At 53.7% G+C, this 17,891-nt stretch overlaps 1 protein-coding gene across 2 annotated transcripts in view; it reads right to left on the reverse strand.

Moving 5' to 3' along the window:
- The window catches only part of TGM2 (transglutaminase 2), a 38,376-nt gene that overhangs the window by 5,933 nt on the left and 14,552 nt on the right, over window positions 1-17,891 (reverse strand). For both annotated transcript variants that reach the window (XM_084645823.1, XM_084645824.1), the window contains exons 3-10: window positions 11,101-11,343; window positions 9,366-9,484; window positions 5,714-5,842; window positions 4,390-4,567; window positions 2,692-2,827; window positions 2,214-2,317; window positions 1,363-1,602; window positions 668-940 (exon numbers count right to left, since the gene is read on the reverse strand). In XM_084645823.1, the coding sequence (XP_084501949.1) occupies window positions 668-940; window positions 1,363-1,602; window positions 2,214-2,317; window positions 2,692-2,827; window positions 4,390-4,567; window positions 5,714-5,842; window positions 9,366-9,484; window positions 11,101-11,343 (1,422 nt within the window). The remainder of the gene's footprint in view (window positions 1-667; window positions 941-1,362; window positions 1,603-2,213; window positions 2,318-2,691; window positions 2,828-4,389; window positions 4,568-5,713; window positions 5,843-9,365; window positions 9,485-11,100; window positions 11,344-17,891) is intronic.

Below are 17,891 nucleotides of genomic sequence, written 5' to 3' on the forward strand. Positions count from 1 at the left end.
GGGCAAAGCTGCCTTGGCAGCTGGCCCACCACCGGACCGTCCTGGCCTTCCCAGGACACATGGGAATGACCACAGTTTTGCTGCCTTCCGGTCAAAGTGCAAAACGCACTCATTTGACTTGGCTTTCCCAGAATACTGATCAATGGAAAACTTGAGCAGCTGGGCAGGGGGAGTTACAAGGATTAAAAAAATTAGCTCTTCGTAGAAAAAACAAACGTTAAGTCTTCCAGGGTTCTTAGATGCCCTGGTGCTGAGCACCTAAACTCCTAGGTAGACATGCCCCATTCTGTGCCCGACTTCAAAGTCAGTCCCTCTGTACCATACAGACACTGCCCTCTCCACAGTACAAAATGCTGTCTGAGAATGAGCTCAACAAAATGCCAGTTCTCCCACAATGGACAAAACTCTCTACAACGTTTGTCTGCGATCTCCCCTATGGTCTCAGATCCAGCTGTAGGATACACACAGAATGCTGAGCTGTGCCGCGCTTTGCAATAGATACAGCCAGAGATGGGCAGCTACAGAGGGCTGCATTGTCAGCTGGTATAAATCACTACGGTGCCACTGGGTTTAAAAGAGCTCGGCTGGTCTAGGAAGTAGAGAGTATTTTCTCTGCTCTGTTCTCCCTGCTTTATTTCCAGTGTCGTTCCTGGAGCCAGTCTCTTACCTGCATGGGGTAGGAGAATGACATTAAGAAGATCCTTCATCCCACACTCAGGGCCCATGACTCCATTGTAACTGGTGGTCCGGGCACAGAACATGAGCCTGTAGAGCCGTTCGGTCTCGGTGTTGTTGCTGATGACTGCGTAGACGTCAAAATCGCAGCCATTGTTCATGCCCTCGGACACCTTGATCTTGATGCTCACCCCCTTCTCCTCCTCAGTCAGGTAACTTTTCTGGAGTTCTGCTTTTGCAAACACTTCCCTTTCTTGGTCGGATCCTGCAGTGCATGAAAAGATTATTGTTACCAGGTAGGTCAACAAGATGCTGGCCCTGGAGCCCCAGCTGCCTTTGCCCTTCTCCCCACAACCATCCTGAATGTGACTGCTGCAGCTTGACCAATCAGATGCTATATAAATTAGATGATTCTTGTCCAATCCTGGGGTCCTCCCCATTTTATCCCCCAGCACTTGGCTTTTCTTTCACTGGGCAGTGACCAGACCTTCCCAAGCTGCATTGTGCTTTGCCCTTCCTTTCTGCCTCTATTTCATCATGACCTACTGAGGTCCCTTCCAGTCCTATATTTCTTTGATTCTATGTGCTCAGTGGGAACTAGCATAATTCCTGCCCACAAGTCGGCAGAAGAAATGAACACCAGCTGGCACCTGTCCCGTAGCACATCCTCCGACAAGCAGCACATACCCTCAGGATACTTGTAGTTGTGGGTAATGTCTTCTCTGGTATCTTTGCCCACGCTTTTTGTGCTCATGTTCTTTCCTACTGTAGAAGAGTGGATGGTCTTCTTTCTGGAGCCATCCTTTTGCAGCACCCAATAAACCACATCCGCATTGACCTCCGCAAAGACAAATGGGATGTCGTAATTCAGCCTCAGTTCACCTTCCTTGATGGCTTTGACTGGAGCTGGCCCACAGCAGTAAGCCCCTGGGGAGAAAGGAATCTGCATTAGTCTTCCATGTTTAGCGAGCACAGTCAGTGCACATGGGAATGCGGGCTGGGTGAACTGTGCCAGTCAGGATCTTGGATATGGTGGGTGTGTGCCATACACCATCTGGACTGCACTGAAGTATGTGGCCTCTGTAACCAGGCAGCCTGCCCTTTAAAAGCCAGGAGGGCTGGGAGCGGCCAGCTCTGTTCTGGAGAAGAGCCCGGCAGGCAAGTGCTGGGAATCATCCGACCCAGCTGCACAGCATCTAGTGAGTGGCTCTGATGGTTCCCAGCTGGGAGAATATAAACAAAGCCTAGCTCCACAAGGGGCTGAAAGGCCAGGAGGATGCTCTCCAAGTGCTGCACCAGAAGACAATGAGAGGGCAAGCAAGCCCTGTGAACCCCTGCCAAGCCTGGGGAAGGTCCTGACCATTACGCTGCTGGAGACCACGGGGCCCTACAACCTAGGTTGGGAGCAGGGCTAGTGTGCTATTTTTCTGTTTTAGAGAATAAAAACGGTCCTGAGGTGAGGGCTACGAACAGAACCAGGCTTGGCTGATTGCTTTCGTAGGCTGTGATCAGGCCCACTGCCTATAACATCTCCTTACCTTCGCTCTTCTCCTGAGGAGTTGGATCCAAAGCCTGCCATCCATCACAGCCAGGGGGCAAGTCGGGCCGGGTCATCCAGGACTCCACCCAGCAATGGAAATTCCTGTAAGGAAAGCAAAGAGAGGAGAGAGAGAGAGTTGAAAGGTCATGTCTTCTGGATCCCTGACACAAGAGATGTCCAGCAGACTGTCCCAGAGGGTCCCAGCTTTCCAGTGCTGTCTGCTAGGGACACTCAGGGGCTGTCCTCTGCCCCTTGCTCAATGCTTGCTGAGGTGGACATTGCCAGGTACCATTACTGATCTTACAGGGGGCCTCAGTCCTGCATGAGATCTGCTTGTAACTGCAGAGAGAATGTGGCCTGCATTCCTGAATAGCCCAGCTCCTGGCATGCCGTATTGAGCAATATTCATGTAGCCTGGGATATTATGATGAGCATTTCACCCTGAAGCAGTGCCCTTTGTTGTGGGTGCTACTCACCATATCATGTCTTTGGATGTCTTCTGCAGGTTTCCCATTTCGTCTAGGTAACGGTCAATGACCAAGTTGCTGTTGGTATCGTGGGCGGAGTTATAATTGGTCACCACGCGGGTGGGAATTCCCAAACATCTCAGGACTGGGGAGGGAGTGAGAAGGGGAGAGGTGAAGCCCGGTGCATTTTGTGGCTGGCTATTGGAATCTCTTGAACTGCACTTTCCATCCCAGGCTCTCAGAGTGCTGCCCAGCCCCTGAGCCTCACAGCCCCTCTGCAATGCAGGGGTGCCCAGGCTGCTGTGCGGAAGCCCAGAGAGACCATGTCACAGGCAGGGGCTGTGGCCACGACAACTCGATTTTATTTTTTTTGCCAGAATGTCATGCATGCTCCAGGGGAGGCAGCAACGATGGTGCCAGGTGGCCACCAGCTTCTTAAGCACCGTGTCCTCTGGCCATACACAGAGCAGGTCTCGCCCGCCGTGACGCTCAGAACGCTGCGCTCCCAGCACTGCGCCGGAGGGGCTGGGATGGGGAGGGATCGTCACTAACGTTCCCTGCCATACCAGTGAGCCAGTGACAGAGCCAAGGATAGAAAACCTGGGTCTCCTGATTTACAGGAGCTAAAACACCAGGGAAGAGTTTTCCCCTTAAACAACACCGGCTCTGCCTTCAGCTTTGACAGAGAATCGCCCTCTTTGCCTGCGTGAAGAGGATTTGGGGCTTTGTGCTTGAAAAGCAACAGGTCTGTTCCACGCTCTGAGGTGGCGTCAGAGCTCCAGCCGGTGGAAGGATGTTCAGTGACACTGACAGTCTGTCAGGCTCCGATACTTCACTAGAAACAGGGCACAAAAGAGACTGGGGAAATGCTGTCCCGGGATTCCATGACCAGGTAGAATTTAGCATCCAACAATTTTATTTAATCTCCTAGCTGCTGCTTACTATAAATGGGGCACCCTTCAGAATATACCAGTAGTTTTAAAGTTTTGAAGGCCACCGGTAGGGGTGGGCCAGCCTCAGAAATCCACATATGTTTTAGCTATTTTCTGCCTCCTGTTTATGTACCCAGGAGAACGAGGCCAAACCCTCATGCACTTTGTCCCCAAGAAAAGTAAGTGTGAGCATGTATATGTGCGTCTTGAAAAATTTAAGGCCTGATTCTGTTCTGATTTGCACCAGCTTGACTCCCCTCACACTGGTAAGGTTACCTTTGATTTGGAGACTTTGTCCCTGCGTGTGCACATGGGGGAATGCCAATGAATTTTCTGTCTGTCATTCACATAGTATTTCTCAATGGTCTGTGTGGATTAATTACATTCTTTTAAACTATTCTTTTTGTCAGTCATGTAATACATGACGCTGTGCCCTGTGGCAGGGGGTGTTCTGCGTGCTGGGGGGAACGAGAGAAAAGTAACTGAGAAACCAAGGCGTTTTTTATTGTGTTTGCAGTTTCCTGACTAATTAGACTAACAGAGAGTGTAATTGGTAGGAAATCAGCACGGAGCTGACTCTCCCCTGCTGACCTGTGATGGGCAAGTCTGGTTTCCCTTGTCTAACGCTATGGACCTCAGCAGAGTTACTCCTACCTCACACCAGTGTCAGCTGGGTCACTGTGAGCCCTGGAATGTGGGGAGCGCGTGGGAATCTGAATGATCCAGTCCTGTGAGGAAGGGGGAATCGTCTGCAGCTGTCAGCTGGTCTCCTCACCTGTACATGCCACTGCCGCAAAGACCCAGCACTGGCCATATCGGACTGGCTGGCATCCATATTTCCTCCACCTCCTGAGAATGTCCACGCTCCCTATCCAGGACATGGGGCTCATCCCATCCTCATACTTATTGTCCCAGCGCCCTGCGAGCACCCCCTGATCATCATTGCAATTCACCTGCAACACAATAGATGAGATTCCTGGTGAGCAGAGTGTTGACTGCCCGTGCAGGGACAGAGGCCTCTGGGCCCCGGAGGGGGAAGGACTGGACTGAAGAGGAAAGAAGAGCATCTGTATGAAGTTCTAGGAGCTCCAATTCAATAGCACTGTGTCTCTGTCATGTATCCACCTGGAGCAGGTGAACAGGGCACAGGTTCCAAGCTACAGGAGCCCCATTCCCAGAGTGGCTTCGTAAAAAGATAATTGATTGCCTATCAGCCAACGAGGCTGATGGAAAAAGCAGTCAGAAGGGAAGCTGTGGGTGTGAGTTTGGACTGGATGCAGAGATCAGTGGAGAAACGGATTCATAACTGGAGGAGTCGTGGATAGAATCACAGAACAGACCAATGAAGGGTGGATGGATGGGTTTAGGGATGGAGAGAGGTAGAAGAGTGAGTGGATGGATCGACAGATGGGTGGAGTTTTTATACGTGAGAGGAAGAGAGAGCCACGTGGTCACTCACCTTTATTCCCCTTGCCTGCTCTCTGCCTACTAGCCCATCTCCCAACGCCCAGGCAGCTGCAGACAATCACCCTCTTAAAAGGAAAATCAGCCTGCCTCTAACACTGGCTGTTTGCAGCCCTTGGCATTCACCGTTACCACTGCAATGGGGTCGCCCCCAGCCGTATTCACATTATGCAAGCTGTGTACCATTGGCAGGAGCGCCAGTTGGGAGCAGGGCCCCTGGCCGGGGGGGAGAGCAAAAGTTTGCCCCAGGCCCATGTTTGACAGGGCCCCCAAACCTGAGCGTCTCTGTGACCCCCACAACTCCTGGAGTGGAGCAGAGCCACGGCTGTGGGGTGAGTGTGGTTCAATCGTGCAGACCATGTGAAAAATTGCAGGGGTGTCTAGTAGCCCCTATATACAGAACGAGGTGACCATGGCCGGGTCAGCTGGGGTGAGCGGTCAGTGTCGCCGCTGTCTGATGGTGCCCATAATACGCAGGGGCTGCCGCTGGCTGGCTAAACAGGGGCAGCTCAGGGAATACATGGCAACACATATGGGATCTGGGGGTGGGTGAGTGGAAGGGCCGCTGGACGGGTGGACCAGCCAGCAGATACAAAGCTGCCTGTTGGCCGACTCCGAAAGTGTCCCAGACTCACCATGGCGCTCACGACTCGGCCAATGTAAACGGGGTCATTGCGGCGGGAGCAGTCTCGGTTTTGGTCTCGAAGGAATTTGGGGTTTGTATCCAGCAGCTGAAGGCAGATGTTCACAATGTCATCTTCAAACTGATGTGGTGGAGAGAGAGAGAGAGAGAGGAGAAAAGGGAGAGAGCACAGTGAAGCCCGGGAGCTGGAGCTCGCACAGCAGGCTACTTGTCCCCCCCGGGGCGGGCGAGCATGCCCAGCAGTGGGACTAGGTTTGGGAGGGATAGAAAATAGCTATGTCCCAGGGCGGGAGACGTGGCAGGGGGACCCAGCCCCTCCCTCGCCTTAGGTCTGTCTCACTGTTCCAGTGTAACAAGGAGGACACATGGCGAGGGTGTGAGAGAGCCCGGGGGGGCGAGGGGGGCATCCTCTACAGCTGACTGCCCCCAGACCCACCCCTTTAGGGGGCAGAGGCTCTGCAGCTGTCTTGGTAGCTGGGGGTTACCCAGGAGTTTGCCCCTTAGTGTGCGGGCCACGGCCAGGACCCACAAGAGCTTGGACCAGCCCAGGGGGATCAGGCACTGACTGTCTCCCTGGTTCAAACGTCAGTGAGAATGCGCATTCCTGGCTGTTTCTCTGCTGTGTTCGCACCCAGCTCCGTACCAAGGCTCCTGAGAAACGCTTGGCATGTTTACTTAGGGAGGCCGCTCGGGGGACTTGGAAGGAGAAAGCGAGAGCCCGACGGGCTCAGTGGGACCGGTGCCCTGTCCTCAAGGCACCTGTGAGAGCAGTTCTGCGATGGGGCGGCATTGACATTTCAGAGCAATTTTATCTGACAGCCTGGGGCTTGTACAAAGCGGGGAGGGGGACAGGGAGTCTGGATGCTTTTGTCCATTTGTGCAGATAAGGAGCTGCTGTGTGCAAAGTTCAAGGCTAAGAATGGAAAATGAAATCGCTGAGCCTCCCACCCTCAGCACTGAGCAGACTGCTGGCGTGCAGCTGGGATGCCTCTTGGAAAGCCAGGTCATCAACCGGGCCCCACGCATCTGTGGGAACCTAGCTGCTTAGCCCCATCATCCTCACAGGAGTCACAAAACTTCCCTGAAGAGGCTCGGATCCTCCCATGGGCCTGGCTGCCTCTTGCCTCTTTAGGAGCCTGAATCCACCACTTGGGCCCTCCTGACATCCGCAGCAGCTGCCCAAATTCCCTCGGCACCCACTGTTCTGCTCTCAGCACCTGACTGTACCGTTGGGTGCGCACACAGCACCCTTGGTGCTGCCCCACCCTGCCGCTCAGAGTCCGAGCTCTGGGGGTCCCCACCCATCTCGCCAGCAGGGCCCCGTCAGAGCACACCTGAGCCCCCCGGATGAGTGCGTGTCTCCCCTGCCCCAGTGCAGCTGAGTGTGACAGCCCTCACCTGGGAGGTGGGAGGACCAGGTTCAAGTCCCTGGTCTGCAGCGGGAACTTGAGTGTCAGTGTCCCGCTTCCCAGGGGAACACCCTACCCGCCAGAACACTGGATGTGGGGGCGGGGTGTCTCTTTCTGTCTGTAGATGGGGCTTAGGGCTCTTGGCTCAGGATCCCCAGAGGAGGGAGGTGTCTGTCTCTGGCCAACCAGCTGCTTAAGTGCCTAATCCCACCACGTTCCCTGCCTTTCACTCCTGGCTAGCTTAGGCAGCTCCCCACCCCGCTGGTTTCTGAAGAGTCCTTACTTAGGGTTTGGCTGCACGGTAAGGCAGTGCCTGGCAAGGCAGGCTGTGAACGTCTTGCACCCCAGCTTGCCGTGCACTCACGTGCTGTGTGGACAAACCCTTCAGCCAGCGTCTAGCTCTCCCCCTGCGTTGTGCAGGGAGCCTGGGGCTGAGGGTTGCCCTGGGCAGCCGGCGCTGTAATGCTGAGCCCTGCGCTGCGGAAGTGCCTTGGAGGAGCTGGGCTTGAGTGACAGCTGCTCTTCTGCACAGCCGACCAGGAGCCAGGGAACTCTGGTGACCCAGGGTGGTTTTTGTAACGGTGGAGGAGGAATTTGCTGCATTCAGGGGTGCAGGGGCGGTGAATGCTAAGAGGTTGGAAATTCAGCTCCACCCCAGACAGGACCCTCTCCTGGGAGGTGCTCAGAAATCTGCAGCTCTGTTGTCTGCCTTGGGAACTGCAGGTCACTCACCCCACTCAGAATCAGCCCCAAAGAGAGAGGAGCCCTCTCGAGCTCACGGGTGGGGGAACGTTGCTGGGAGCCACTTGCAGCCCCAGGCCCAATATGACCAAAGGCATTTGAAATGCAGACATGACATGCTCTTGACCAAAATACACCCGGGCGGAGCTCATGGCGCTGGCAGTCCCCTTATCAGCACTGTAACTTGGGAGGGGAGCTGGTTATCTTACAAAGGCCCCTCCATATGTTTCCCAGACAGAGGGTGTTTTTGTCATTATTATGGAATGTTCTGTCCTGGCCTCTCTCCCAGGCCTCCTTGGTTTAGGATTTATGGGCTGCTCCTGGGATCTGAACGCAGCATTTTCGCCTCCAGAAATGAGATTTTAATTTGCCTCCAGCGGCAGGTGGAGTGAGATTTCCACTGAGGTGTTATCAGAGGACACAGAAATTGACACCTGCTGCCAGGCACATGGGATGGGACGCACTGGGGGAGCAGCGAACCCTGTTCGGTGTGTTGGGGCTGGAGCTCTGAACCGCCAGGTTCACCTACTGCCACCCACGTGAGATAAAGGGACGTTAGACAGGCTGCAGCTTTGCATTGGGGTCCTCCTCCTGTGTAGGGGGACTCCCCACCGGCATGAAGCCGCTCCACCTCCACCACCTAGCCACATCTCCTCCTGCTCTAGGACCCCTCTCCCTGTGCCAGCGGAGACACCAGCAGAGGGCACGTGTTAAGGAGAGGCTCCGATGGGCCTGATTATCTGCTGGCAGAAGGGCCCAGTGGTGTAAGTTAAAGCTTTCGTTTATGCAGGACCCAGTCAGCAGTGATTAGCCCCCGGCGCTCTCCACTGTGCCTGAGCAGAGCCTGGGCCCGGTGAGGAAGCCAGCCTGGTGTGGTCATGGGGGTTCTACGTGCTTCCCCACTAGCGACTCTTCCCAGAATCTTCTCATCTCTCCCCCTCTGACCTCCTCCTCCTGCCCCTCCAGCATCTCGGATCTTCATCCTTCGGGGGATGGAGGGGTGCTGGGCACCGCTCCCCTTGGACTCTCAGTGCCGGCAGGAGCGGACGGCAGACGGCTGGGGTGGAGAATGCTGCCTCTGCACAGCACAGCCCCCAGCAGCGAGGGACCAGGGCTGACGCCAGAAATGCAACGTCCCGCTTGGCCACGTGTGGCAGAACTGCCTGGTCACTGGGTCGGGATTGCTGTCTCCATTCTTCCAGGCCGTTAAGTGAGCCTGAAGGGGGATTGGTGACTTGGAGCAGGGGGAGGGATGTATCTTGCCATTCATGATGCTATCTGCCAGTAGTGGGTGGGTTCTGCTGTGTTTCCAGAGGGATCCTGCAGGCCCCTTTGAGGTGATATCCTGCATAATAGACTCTGACTAGCTGCACTGTGATGCTGCACCTGGAAGAACTCCGTGTGCAGGTTCCTCGGCAGAGATTACAGCCTGGGCCCCAAGTCCCTGTAACTGTGTTGCCAATTCAGGGCAGGAGATCAGGGCTGGAGACTCACCTGTCCGAAATTCCAGGGAATAGGGACGATGAACTTCAGAGATCCCTGGTAGATGAGGCCCTGCTGCGTCAGCACGAACTCACACCGCTGGTCTTCAAACTCGAGAAAGACGGAGTCGTCTGTGGGGAGAAGGGAGGGAGAGAACAGGGTGAGACGCTCTCCCCCCTCGATCCTCTCACTCCAGCACCCACGAACTAGCCGAGACTTCTGGGAAAAGCACGCAGTGGTGGGCGGCCGCAAACTCGTGGAATAACTCAATTGTAGCCCACAGAGTTTGGGCCATTGCCGGAGCAGCACCAAGCCTAGGACTCACGGCCCAGGGATGCAGGAGAAAAGGCCCTGTGTGGTGATGCTCTGACCCCACTGGGTCAGATCCTCAGCTGGCATGCACTGGCATCGCCCCACAGCTGCCCCTGGAACGACGGTCCCACAGCTGCTGAGTATCTGGCCCATTGTGGAAAATGGCCATGATTTCCCGTGAGCAATGCTGAAGGAAATGAAACCGTGCGTGCTGCAGACAACATTTTTCATGGAATTAGCTGTAAAAGGTCAATGCAATTAGATTTGAATTAAAATGTAACATTGGGGGGGGTTGGCTTTGCTTGTGTGCTCTTCTCCGCCCCCACCCCCATCTTTTTTCCCACTGGAAAGGGGGAGGAAGAAAAAGGAAGACAGGAGGAGGGAGGGAAACGCAAGAAAATGAAAACTGAAAAATATTCCTGTCAATGAGATTTTTGGTTTTTCTTGTTTCAGTGAAAAAAGTTGAACAATGTGGCCAAATGTTTTGTGTCGTTTGTTCATTGCAAAAACTTCCTGCCAGCCCTGGTGTTCCGTGGGGGCAGTGGCCAAGTGAAACTTTCTAAACTCCTTATCTCTGAAGAGTCAGCACAAAATGCTTTGGAATTCAGGAAGTTTGTAATTTTAGGCCTTTTATTTCACGTGGGTGACATCAGGCTGCACTTGGATGGGGGAGTCGGTGGGGGCAGATTCCTCTTACTGATGGGGAGAGCAGTGGGAGACAAGAACAAGGGGTGGGCAAGCAACCTGGTTGATCACTTGCCCAACCATGGCCAGACATTGGTCCCTCCCTCCACATGCTGCTGTCTGATCTCAGCAGGGATAGTGGTGGCTTTATTTGCACCCTGGCTGGCTCGTTAACATAGTGGCATTCAGAGCTGTGTGTTCTGCCCCATAACCTGTGTCCTGATGGCCATGGTAGCTGGGAGCAGGGCAGCGAGTGGGCAAGGGGTGGGAATTGAGATGTCCCCTTGCATCTGGCAGAGTTCATCCTGCCTCTGGATTCAGCGGCAAGGCTGGCTCCTACCTCCAGTCCGCGCTCTTCCCCATGCACCGGATTGCACCCACTGTCAGGGATTTTCCAGGGAGGGAGCAGATCTGCTCAGCCTTTGGAGAGGGACGCAGGCGTCCAACCATGTGTACATTTCTATGGCCTGGGAAGGGGAACCAGCGGTCTCTAGGGCTGCTGGCTCTAGGGTGAAGTTAGAGGGATCCTGGCTTGGAGCACAGCTGGGCCTGCTGCTGAAGCTCAGAGTCAGACCTCCCCTAAGTACTGGGTGTTTGGAGCTGGTGTTGGTTCGGCCCACCCAAGAGAGGCTGGTGTGGGCCATTCAGCTCCAGATTTGTGCAGTCCCAGGCAGAGGCTGTTGTTCCGAGTCTGTCCCATCTCCATTTTGGAGAGATCCCTGCAACTTAAATGGATGAATGAAAATCTCACCTGAACACCAAGGGTTAAAGAGCAAGATGAACTCTCCGAGCCTGAAGCTGGTGCCTTGGTATCCCATAGAGGCCTCCAGAGTCAGGGTATAGCGGCCGATCCGGGCGTCAGGAGGGGAGTAAATCAACAAGGAGAGAGAGGTTCCGTCCTGATGGTCCACGACTGCGCTCCATTCTGACGCCTGGAGGGCATCGGAGACGGGGAAATGGGACTTGGTTCCCGACGACTCGATGGGGCACGGCCCTGCCAGAACAAACGGCCTCGTTAGCACACCCTGCCTGTGGCCTCTCGCTTGGATAGTCCTGGGGACAATGCCTCTGGGGCCAGGGGAAGGACAATGCTCTTGTAGCTTCACCCTGTGTGAGCACCACTCGAGAAACACTAGCCCTAGGATGCACCAGGGGCTATTCCAGCCTCCCGTGGCACAGCACCCCTCACCCTTTGCAGACATGTCCCGCTGGCCCCCGTTCTCCCTGCGTTGGCTGTAGGTAGCTCCCCTTATTGAACCAGCTGAGGCTCAGGCCCAGTGTTGGCACCGCGTCTGCCTTCACTGGCCCCACAGCAGGGCAGAGGCTGGGGGCGGTGGTGTCCTGAGCAGACCAGCATGCGGAGGGCAGGTGAGGCTAAGTGGCTGGCGTGCTGTGTGCGGGGGACTGCACCTCCTGCAGATGATTCTCTGCTCCCAGGACAGAGGAGCCACTTGATGGGTGATTCATGGGGGGACAGAATTCTCCTGATGCTTTCCTATGCGGCTGATGCACGTGAGGGACTTGTCAGCGTGGCAGGCAGACAATGGGGACCCCATTGCTCTGCTGGCTGGATTGGTATGTGATGAGCTGATCCCCTGCCCGCTATCATGGGGGGATGTCTCACGAGACCCTGGCGGACAGGGGCCTTTAGCCATGGGTAACATTCAGGCCCCAGGAGATGCACGGGACTGGAATTTCCAAGCTATGCGGTGCCCTGTGTGCTTTGCATTGACTGCGTGTGCAGTAGTAACTGTGCACACATGGTTCCTGCAGCTGGGGACCCAGGGTCCTTTCCAGTCGCTCCCCATCAGCCTGTCCCTGGTCTGTACGCCCCTTTGGCTGTGATTCTGTCTGTGATTCAGTCTGCTTCTGCTCCTGAGTGGAGTTTGGGGGGAATGGTTGGTTCATGCCCCCCACCCCACCCTTCTGTGGACACACCAATGGAGACCCTAAGGGACGCACCCTGGGGAGCTCAGTGTTCAGACTGGGGCACCCCAGGCTGTCTGTGTAGTTGGGGGCCTTGTAAGCTCAAACTAACAGCTCTGCAGTAAGTGCCAGGTACAGCACCCAGATCCAGGACTGTGTGAAAGCATCTCTGCCAGCTACAGCCAAACATCCCATAGCAGCGCACCACAGCTGAGCATCACTAAGCCCCTGTTACACTGCGTTTCCACTCGCGGCCGAGCCCATCCAAGCTCTCATTCCAAAGCCAGCCGCTCTGGAACCGCAGGCGGGTCCCTGGGCGTAGAATACACCCCCGTGAGACGAGAGCCCGTGTCCCTTTCACGGAGCCTGGGCCCCACCTAGCACTCTTCACTTCCAGCGCCTAGCAGTGACATTAGTGCTGCCTTGGAACAGCACACCAGCAGTGCGCACAGCTGTCCTTTCACTCTGCTCAGAGTGTTACTCCTAGTGCAAGGAGCCGTCCTGGAACCAAACACTGCTCCTCCCAGAAACGGAGAGAACAGCTCGGACCTGGCCCTCCCCTGTGACTGCGCCCTGTGTCCAGGCAGCTGCAGTGACTGGCAGATTTCATTTCAAGTGATGTTCTGTGTGCAGGCTTCCCTCCCACACTGGGAACTCTGTGTTATGCTGGTCCTGGGCCCACACTCCACCGCTCCAGCGCCCTGCCCTTGCTGGGGAGTAGAACTTCATGACCAAAAATACACATGAACTAATGAGAGTGACACACTTTCTCCTCCTTTCTCCATCTGCGAGGCCCGGGGAGAGCTGACCTGGCTTGTTCAGACGCAGCTGGCTGAGCAGTTTCCCTTTTCAGCCCTGCTCCTTACTCATGTTCCCAAGGAATCCCCCTCCCCAGACAGGCGGAGGGAAACTGCTTCCTTCCCTTGCTCTCCCCTGCCCCCAAACCATTCCGGAAAAGAGCCAGGGGAAAGCTCTGCCTCCTCTCCACAGAGATGCTAATTCAGTGTTGCGAAGAGCAGAGGGGTGGGGACGTAGGTCTGTTATTGGATCTGTCCACACAAGGTACCCACCTGGAACTGCTTTAAAAATAGACACTGTCTGTTTGCACTGAAATAACTCCCCTTCCTTGCAGAACAGGGCTATTAGCAAGAACTCAGGGTGGGGATGACTTGGTGGCAAAGGCTCAGGTTTGGACTACATGGACTGCCTGGAACCTGAGGTTTGAAGCTGGCAAGGTAGAGACAGCTCTGTCCTGCTAGCCAGGTAGGTAAATTGAGGTCCGTGCAGTTTAGGCCCCCAAACGCTGAGCCCTTACCTGCTCTGTGTAGGTTTTAAAGAACACCTAGCACTTTTCTGCAAGAGTAGACATGTTCGTCCCTGTGGCCAAAATGTCAGTTGCCCGCCACCCTCCACCCCAGAGGTAACTGCGTTCAGTTGTGCTCTATGGACACACTGTTGCTTGGAACACCCTTTGGGATCACTTGGGGTGAAGGCAGCGAGCAGCAGGTCAGTGGTTGCTGCGTCTGTGTCCAGAATGGCCTGGGTCACTCTGACAGGGAACGTGTCTTTCCGCATACAATTACTGACGGCACACAGCAGGTGTGTATCACCTGTGTGGCTGCAGGGAGCGGGTGGAGACCTGAGGGCCCCAGGAGGTGCGAGTGCTGGTCTTGGGGGTGAGTGTGCCTAGCATGAAGCTAGGGTCACTGATTCTGGGCTTTCAGCCTGTTATGTCAGTTTGTAGAATTTGAAGATATACAAAATAGAAATGTTGTAAACAGGCAAGAAACACCAGGGCAAAAAACCGTTTCTAGGGAAGGGCACGTTTCCAAGGGCAGGCTTGAGTAAATCCCTGGAGCTTCAGAGAACGGCGAGAACTGCTAAAAGGCATCAACCCAGATGGGCAATTCGGGGGGAGGGGGGAATTCCCTCCTGGCCCCTGCAGAATGTCAGTTTGTGCCCTGAAGCCTGATGGTTGATTATCTGGATCTTTGAGACAGGCCTGCACCAAAGCCCCAGCTCCAAACACCCCAGAACTGTACATCAGGATCCAAACTTTGCAGCTGGTGCCTTTCTCTCTCCAGGGCTGAGACAAACCTGCACTCTTTCCCCTGCTCCGTGGGGGCACCCTTAAAAGCTACAATGTTAGTAACAGCCCTGGTTTGATGGGACACAGAGGTGCGGCCCATCCACTCATAACCCATAGTCACCATCACAATTGCTTCTAGCCCCTGTGCCTGACTCAGTGGCCTCCCTTGGATCCTTGGACTGCACAAGCTGACTGGGGTAGGGTTTCTTATTTGTTCTACACCGATCGGCTGTTTGATTTTGACGAGGCCCAGTGGGTGTAACTAGGGCACTGCTCTGAAAGTCACAGACCACAAACTCCCCTCCTCCTGTGCTGCTCAGAAACATTCTGTCCAGGGCTGCTCTCCCCTAAACGAAACCCAGCAAACCCAGGGACACTAACCTTCCTCACCTGGAGTTTCAGGATGTGTCTCAAAAAACAAAAACCCTCTCCCAAGGATCTGTTCCCAAATGCAGCAGTAAGACAAACTCCCTGGGGAGTTCTTCGTTCTATCAAAGCCAAGGGCAGAAATCCCAATGACCTCAGAGGAGCCAGGATTCCACCATCTGTGCCTAACTCCAGGGCTAATTCTGGCTTGCTAGCGAGCCCTTCCTTGTGGAGGCTCTAGATTCAATGACTTCTCTGGAGAATTTAGGGTTTTCCCCCCTGGGGAGATGCCATTACTTACAGGTGTGGCTCTGGCCCTAGTTTTGCATCTCAGCTCTGGGATCTAACTCGTCAGACACCTAGAATGGGTCATGTGTCGTCTAGGCATCCACCCATGGGGATGCCTGGTTCTTGTATTCCAAGATGGGGAAACACAAAAAGTCTGGTCATTTTTATTCATTACATTTTCATTCAAGATGATTGACATTTTTTGTTGAAACTTTTTTTTCTGACCAAAAGGTTTTTTTGTTGTTGTTGTTGACAGAATGGAAATGTTCATGAAAAGATTTCCATTTTCACTGAAAACATTCTGGCTTTTGTGCCAACCCCTTTTCCCTTCCCCTCCTCTCCCTCGTCTCTAGTTTTACTCTTTTTGTTGCAAATCTGAAAAATGTCTAGGAGAATTTTAAACAAAACCAAGTTTTGATGTTTTTGTTGCAACTTCTCATTGGGAAAAATAAATTCCCGGCTAACTCTATGATTCATGATTTTGAATGTCAGTCATGAGCTCTCCTGTCCTTGGCCCTGGCCCTGTTTAGGACTCTCTACCATGGAGGAGGACCTGCAGGAGGCTGGTAAAACTGCTTGAGACAAGACCAGGCTGGAGAAAAGGCATTATTTATTCTCAGAAGTGTCACACTTCAGCAAGTTGCCAGGCAGATTTTCCCAATTCCTCCAACCAAAGTCCCTCTGCACTGTCCTGGTGGGACCTGCTGTGCAGGAGAGGGTAGCGAATGTGCCCAGAGAGTTCAGCCTCTCTTCGGAAGCTGCTAACAAGTCAAATCTCGTATGCTAGACAGCGCAACGGCGTTGTGATGTGGACACAAGTGACTGGATGGAGTCTCACCGAACCAGCCTGGCCAGCGCGTGGTAATGCCTCCTCCTCTGGGGCAGGTATGAAGCTGGAGCAGAAGGCCCCAGAGCTCATTCCCAATCCCATGGGCCAACTGGTGTCCCTCCAGTAAAAGTTTGTCAGTACAAAGGATTGGAAAGACATAAAGTGGCTGAAACTATTAATAGAATCTGTGCTGCATTGCAGGGAGCAGTCTCATCCTCCCTGCCCTTGGCAGCTCTTCTGGGCTGCAGGAGGATGGCTTTCTGCTTGGAGGTGGGAGGGACTGGGAGTCAGGGAAGGCACACACGTTGCATCCGCACGTCAGAAATACCCTGTGAGTCTAGTGAGTCTAGGTCCCAGGTCACCTGGCTTGGGCTCGTCCTGCCGGGCTAAAAATGGCAGTGTAGCATTTCGGGCACAGGCTGGAGCCTGGGCTCTGAAACTCAGCGAGGGGGTGGGTCTCAGGGCCTGGGATCCAGCCCGAGTCTGAACATCTACATGGCTATTTATAGCCCTGCAGCGCGAGCCTTGCGAGTCCAAGTCATTTGACCCGGGCTCTGAGACTTTTTGTGCTGTGTGGATGTACCCATTGTGACTAACTCCTGAGAAATTCCATGCACATACTTGAGGAGGATGGGACCTTTTCTTCCTTGATACTGTATTGCTAAGGAAGGTGGGTGTTGGCCCGCCTGCAAGCTTCCTGGTTTTGTTCCCCTCCCCAGCCCTCTTTGGTTGTCCTTGGCGGGAAACAGCTGCCTGATGTTCAGAGATAACAGGGGGAGCCAAGATCTAAGTATCTTTCTCCCCCTCACCCACCCAGGCCTGGAGCAGCCCAGGTCTTGAATAAATAACCCTAGTGTGACACTGAAGACGGGGCAGTGTTTGAGATAAACCTGGGTGGGAATATTCAGGCAGGAATTAAAGCCCCCAAATCCATGCAGGCTGCTATAACCACGGACAGCTAAAGGAGTCCTCCAGCCCCTGAAGTGCTGTGGGATGGCGGGAAGTTCCGTTCCTGTGTGGCGGGAAGTTCCGTTCCATCCTAGCTTTGTTCTGCGAGCGTGTGAATATAATGTAACTGGAATATGCTTCATGCAAAAGGTCTCTTGTAAGGTATCTTTACAAAGCTTATAATCTATTGAGTGTGGTCATCCTATTTGTATTCTTGTATCTGAAACTAGAAATATGAAACATAACTCTGAGGGCCGATTGTAATTATGCAAAGTGTGGGCCATTAATGGTGGCTTGGAATCTTGATGGCTCCCATTAACCAGGACAATTGGTTGTAAATGGCTCTGTTTACTTGTAAGTCTTCCTGTACACCTGTGTGCTGGCAAGTGGGTAATGAAGTCTTACAGTGACATGTGATCATGTCACCTGGACTGGAATCCATCTTTAACCTGATGCTTTTCCATTGAAAAGGAGGGGTGGGAACCCAGAGAGGGACAAAGGATTCCCGCCTTGTGCAAAAGCTATATAAGGGGGTGGAACAGAACAGAGGGGGCGGCAGTCATGAGAAATCCCCTAGCTACCACCTGAGCTGGAACAAGGGCTGTACCAGGGGAAAGGATTGGGCCCAGACGAGGAAGGTGTCCAGTCTGGGAAAAAAGCTTATTGAAACATCTCTGAGGGTGAGATTTTATCTGTATTCAGTTTTCTTACTGTATTAGGCTTCGACTTGCGTGTTTTATTTTATTTTGGTTGGTAGTTCACTTTGTTCTGTCTGTTATCACTTGGAACCCCTTAAATCCTACTTTTTGTATTTAATAAAATCGCTTTTTACTTAAAAAGAACAGGAGGACTTGTGGCACCTTAGAGACTAACCCATTTATTTGAGCATCAGCTTTCATGAGCTACAGCTCACTTCAGCTCACGAAAGCTCATGCTCAAATAAATGGGTTGGTCTCTAAGGTGCCACAAGTCCTCCTGTTCTTTTTGCGAATACAGACTACTACTCTGAAACTGCTTTTTACTTATGAATTAACCCAGAGTAAGTATTAATACCTGGGGGGGGGAACAGCTGTGCATACCTCTCTATCAGTGTTAT

Source organism: Lepidochelys olivacea, assembly GCF_965140295.1.
Source record: "Lepidochelys olivacea isolate rLepOli2 genome assembly, chromosome: 13".
NCBI lineage: Eukaryota > Metazoa > Chordata > Testudines > Cheloniidae > Lepidochelys > Lepidochelys olivacea.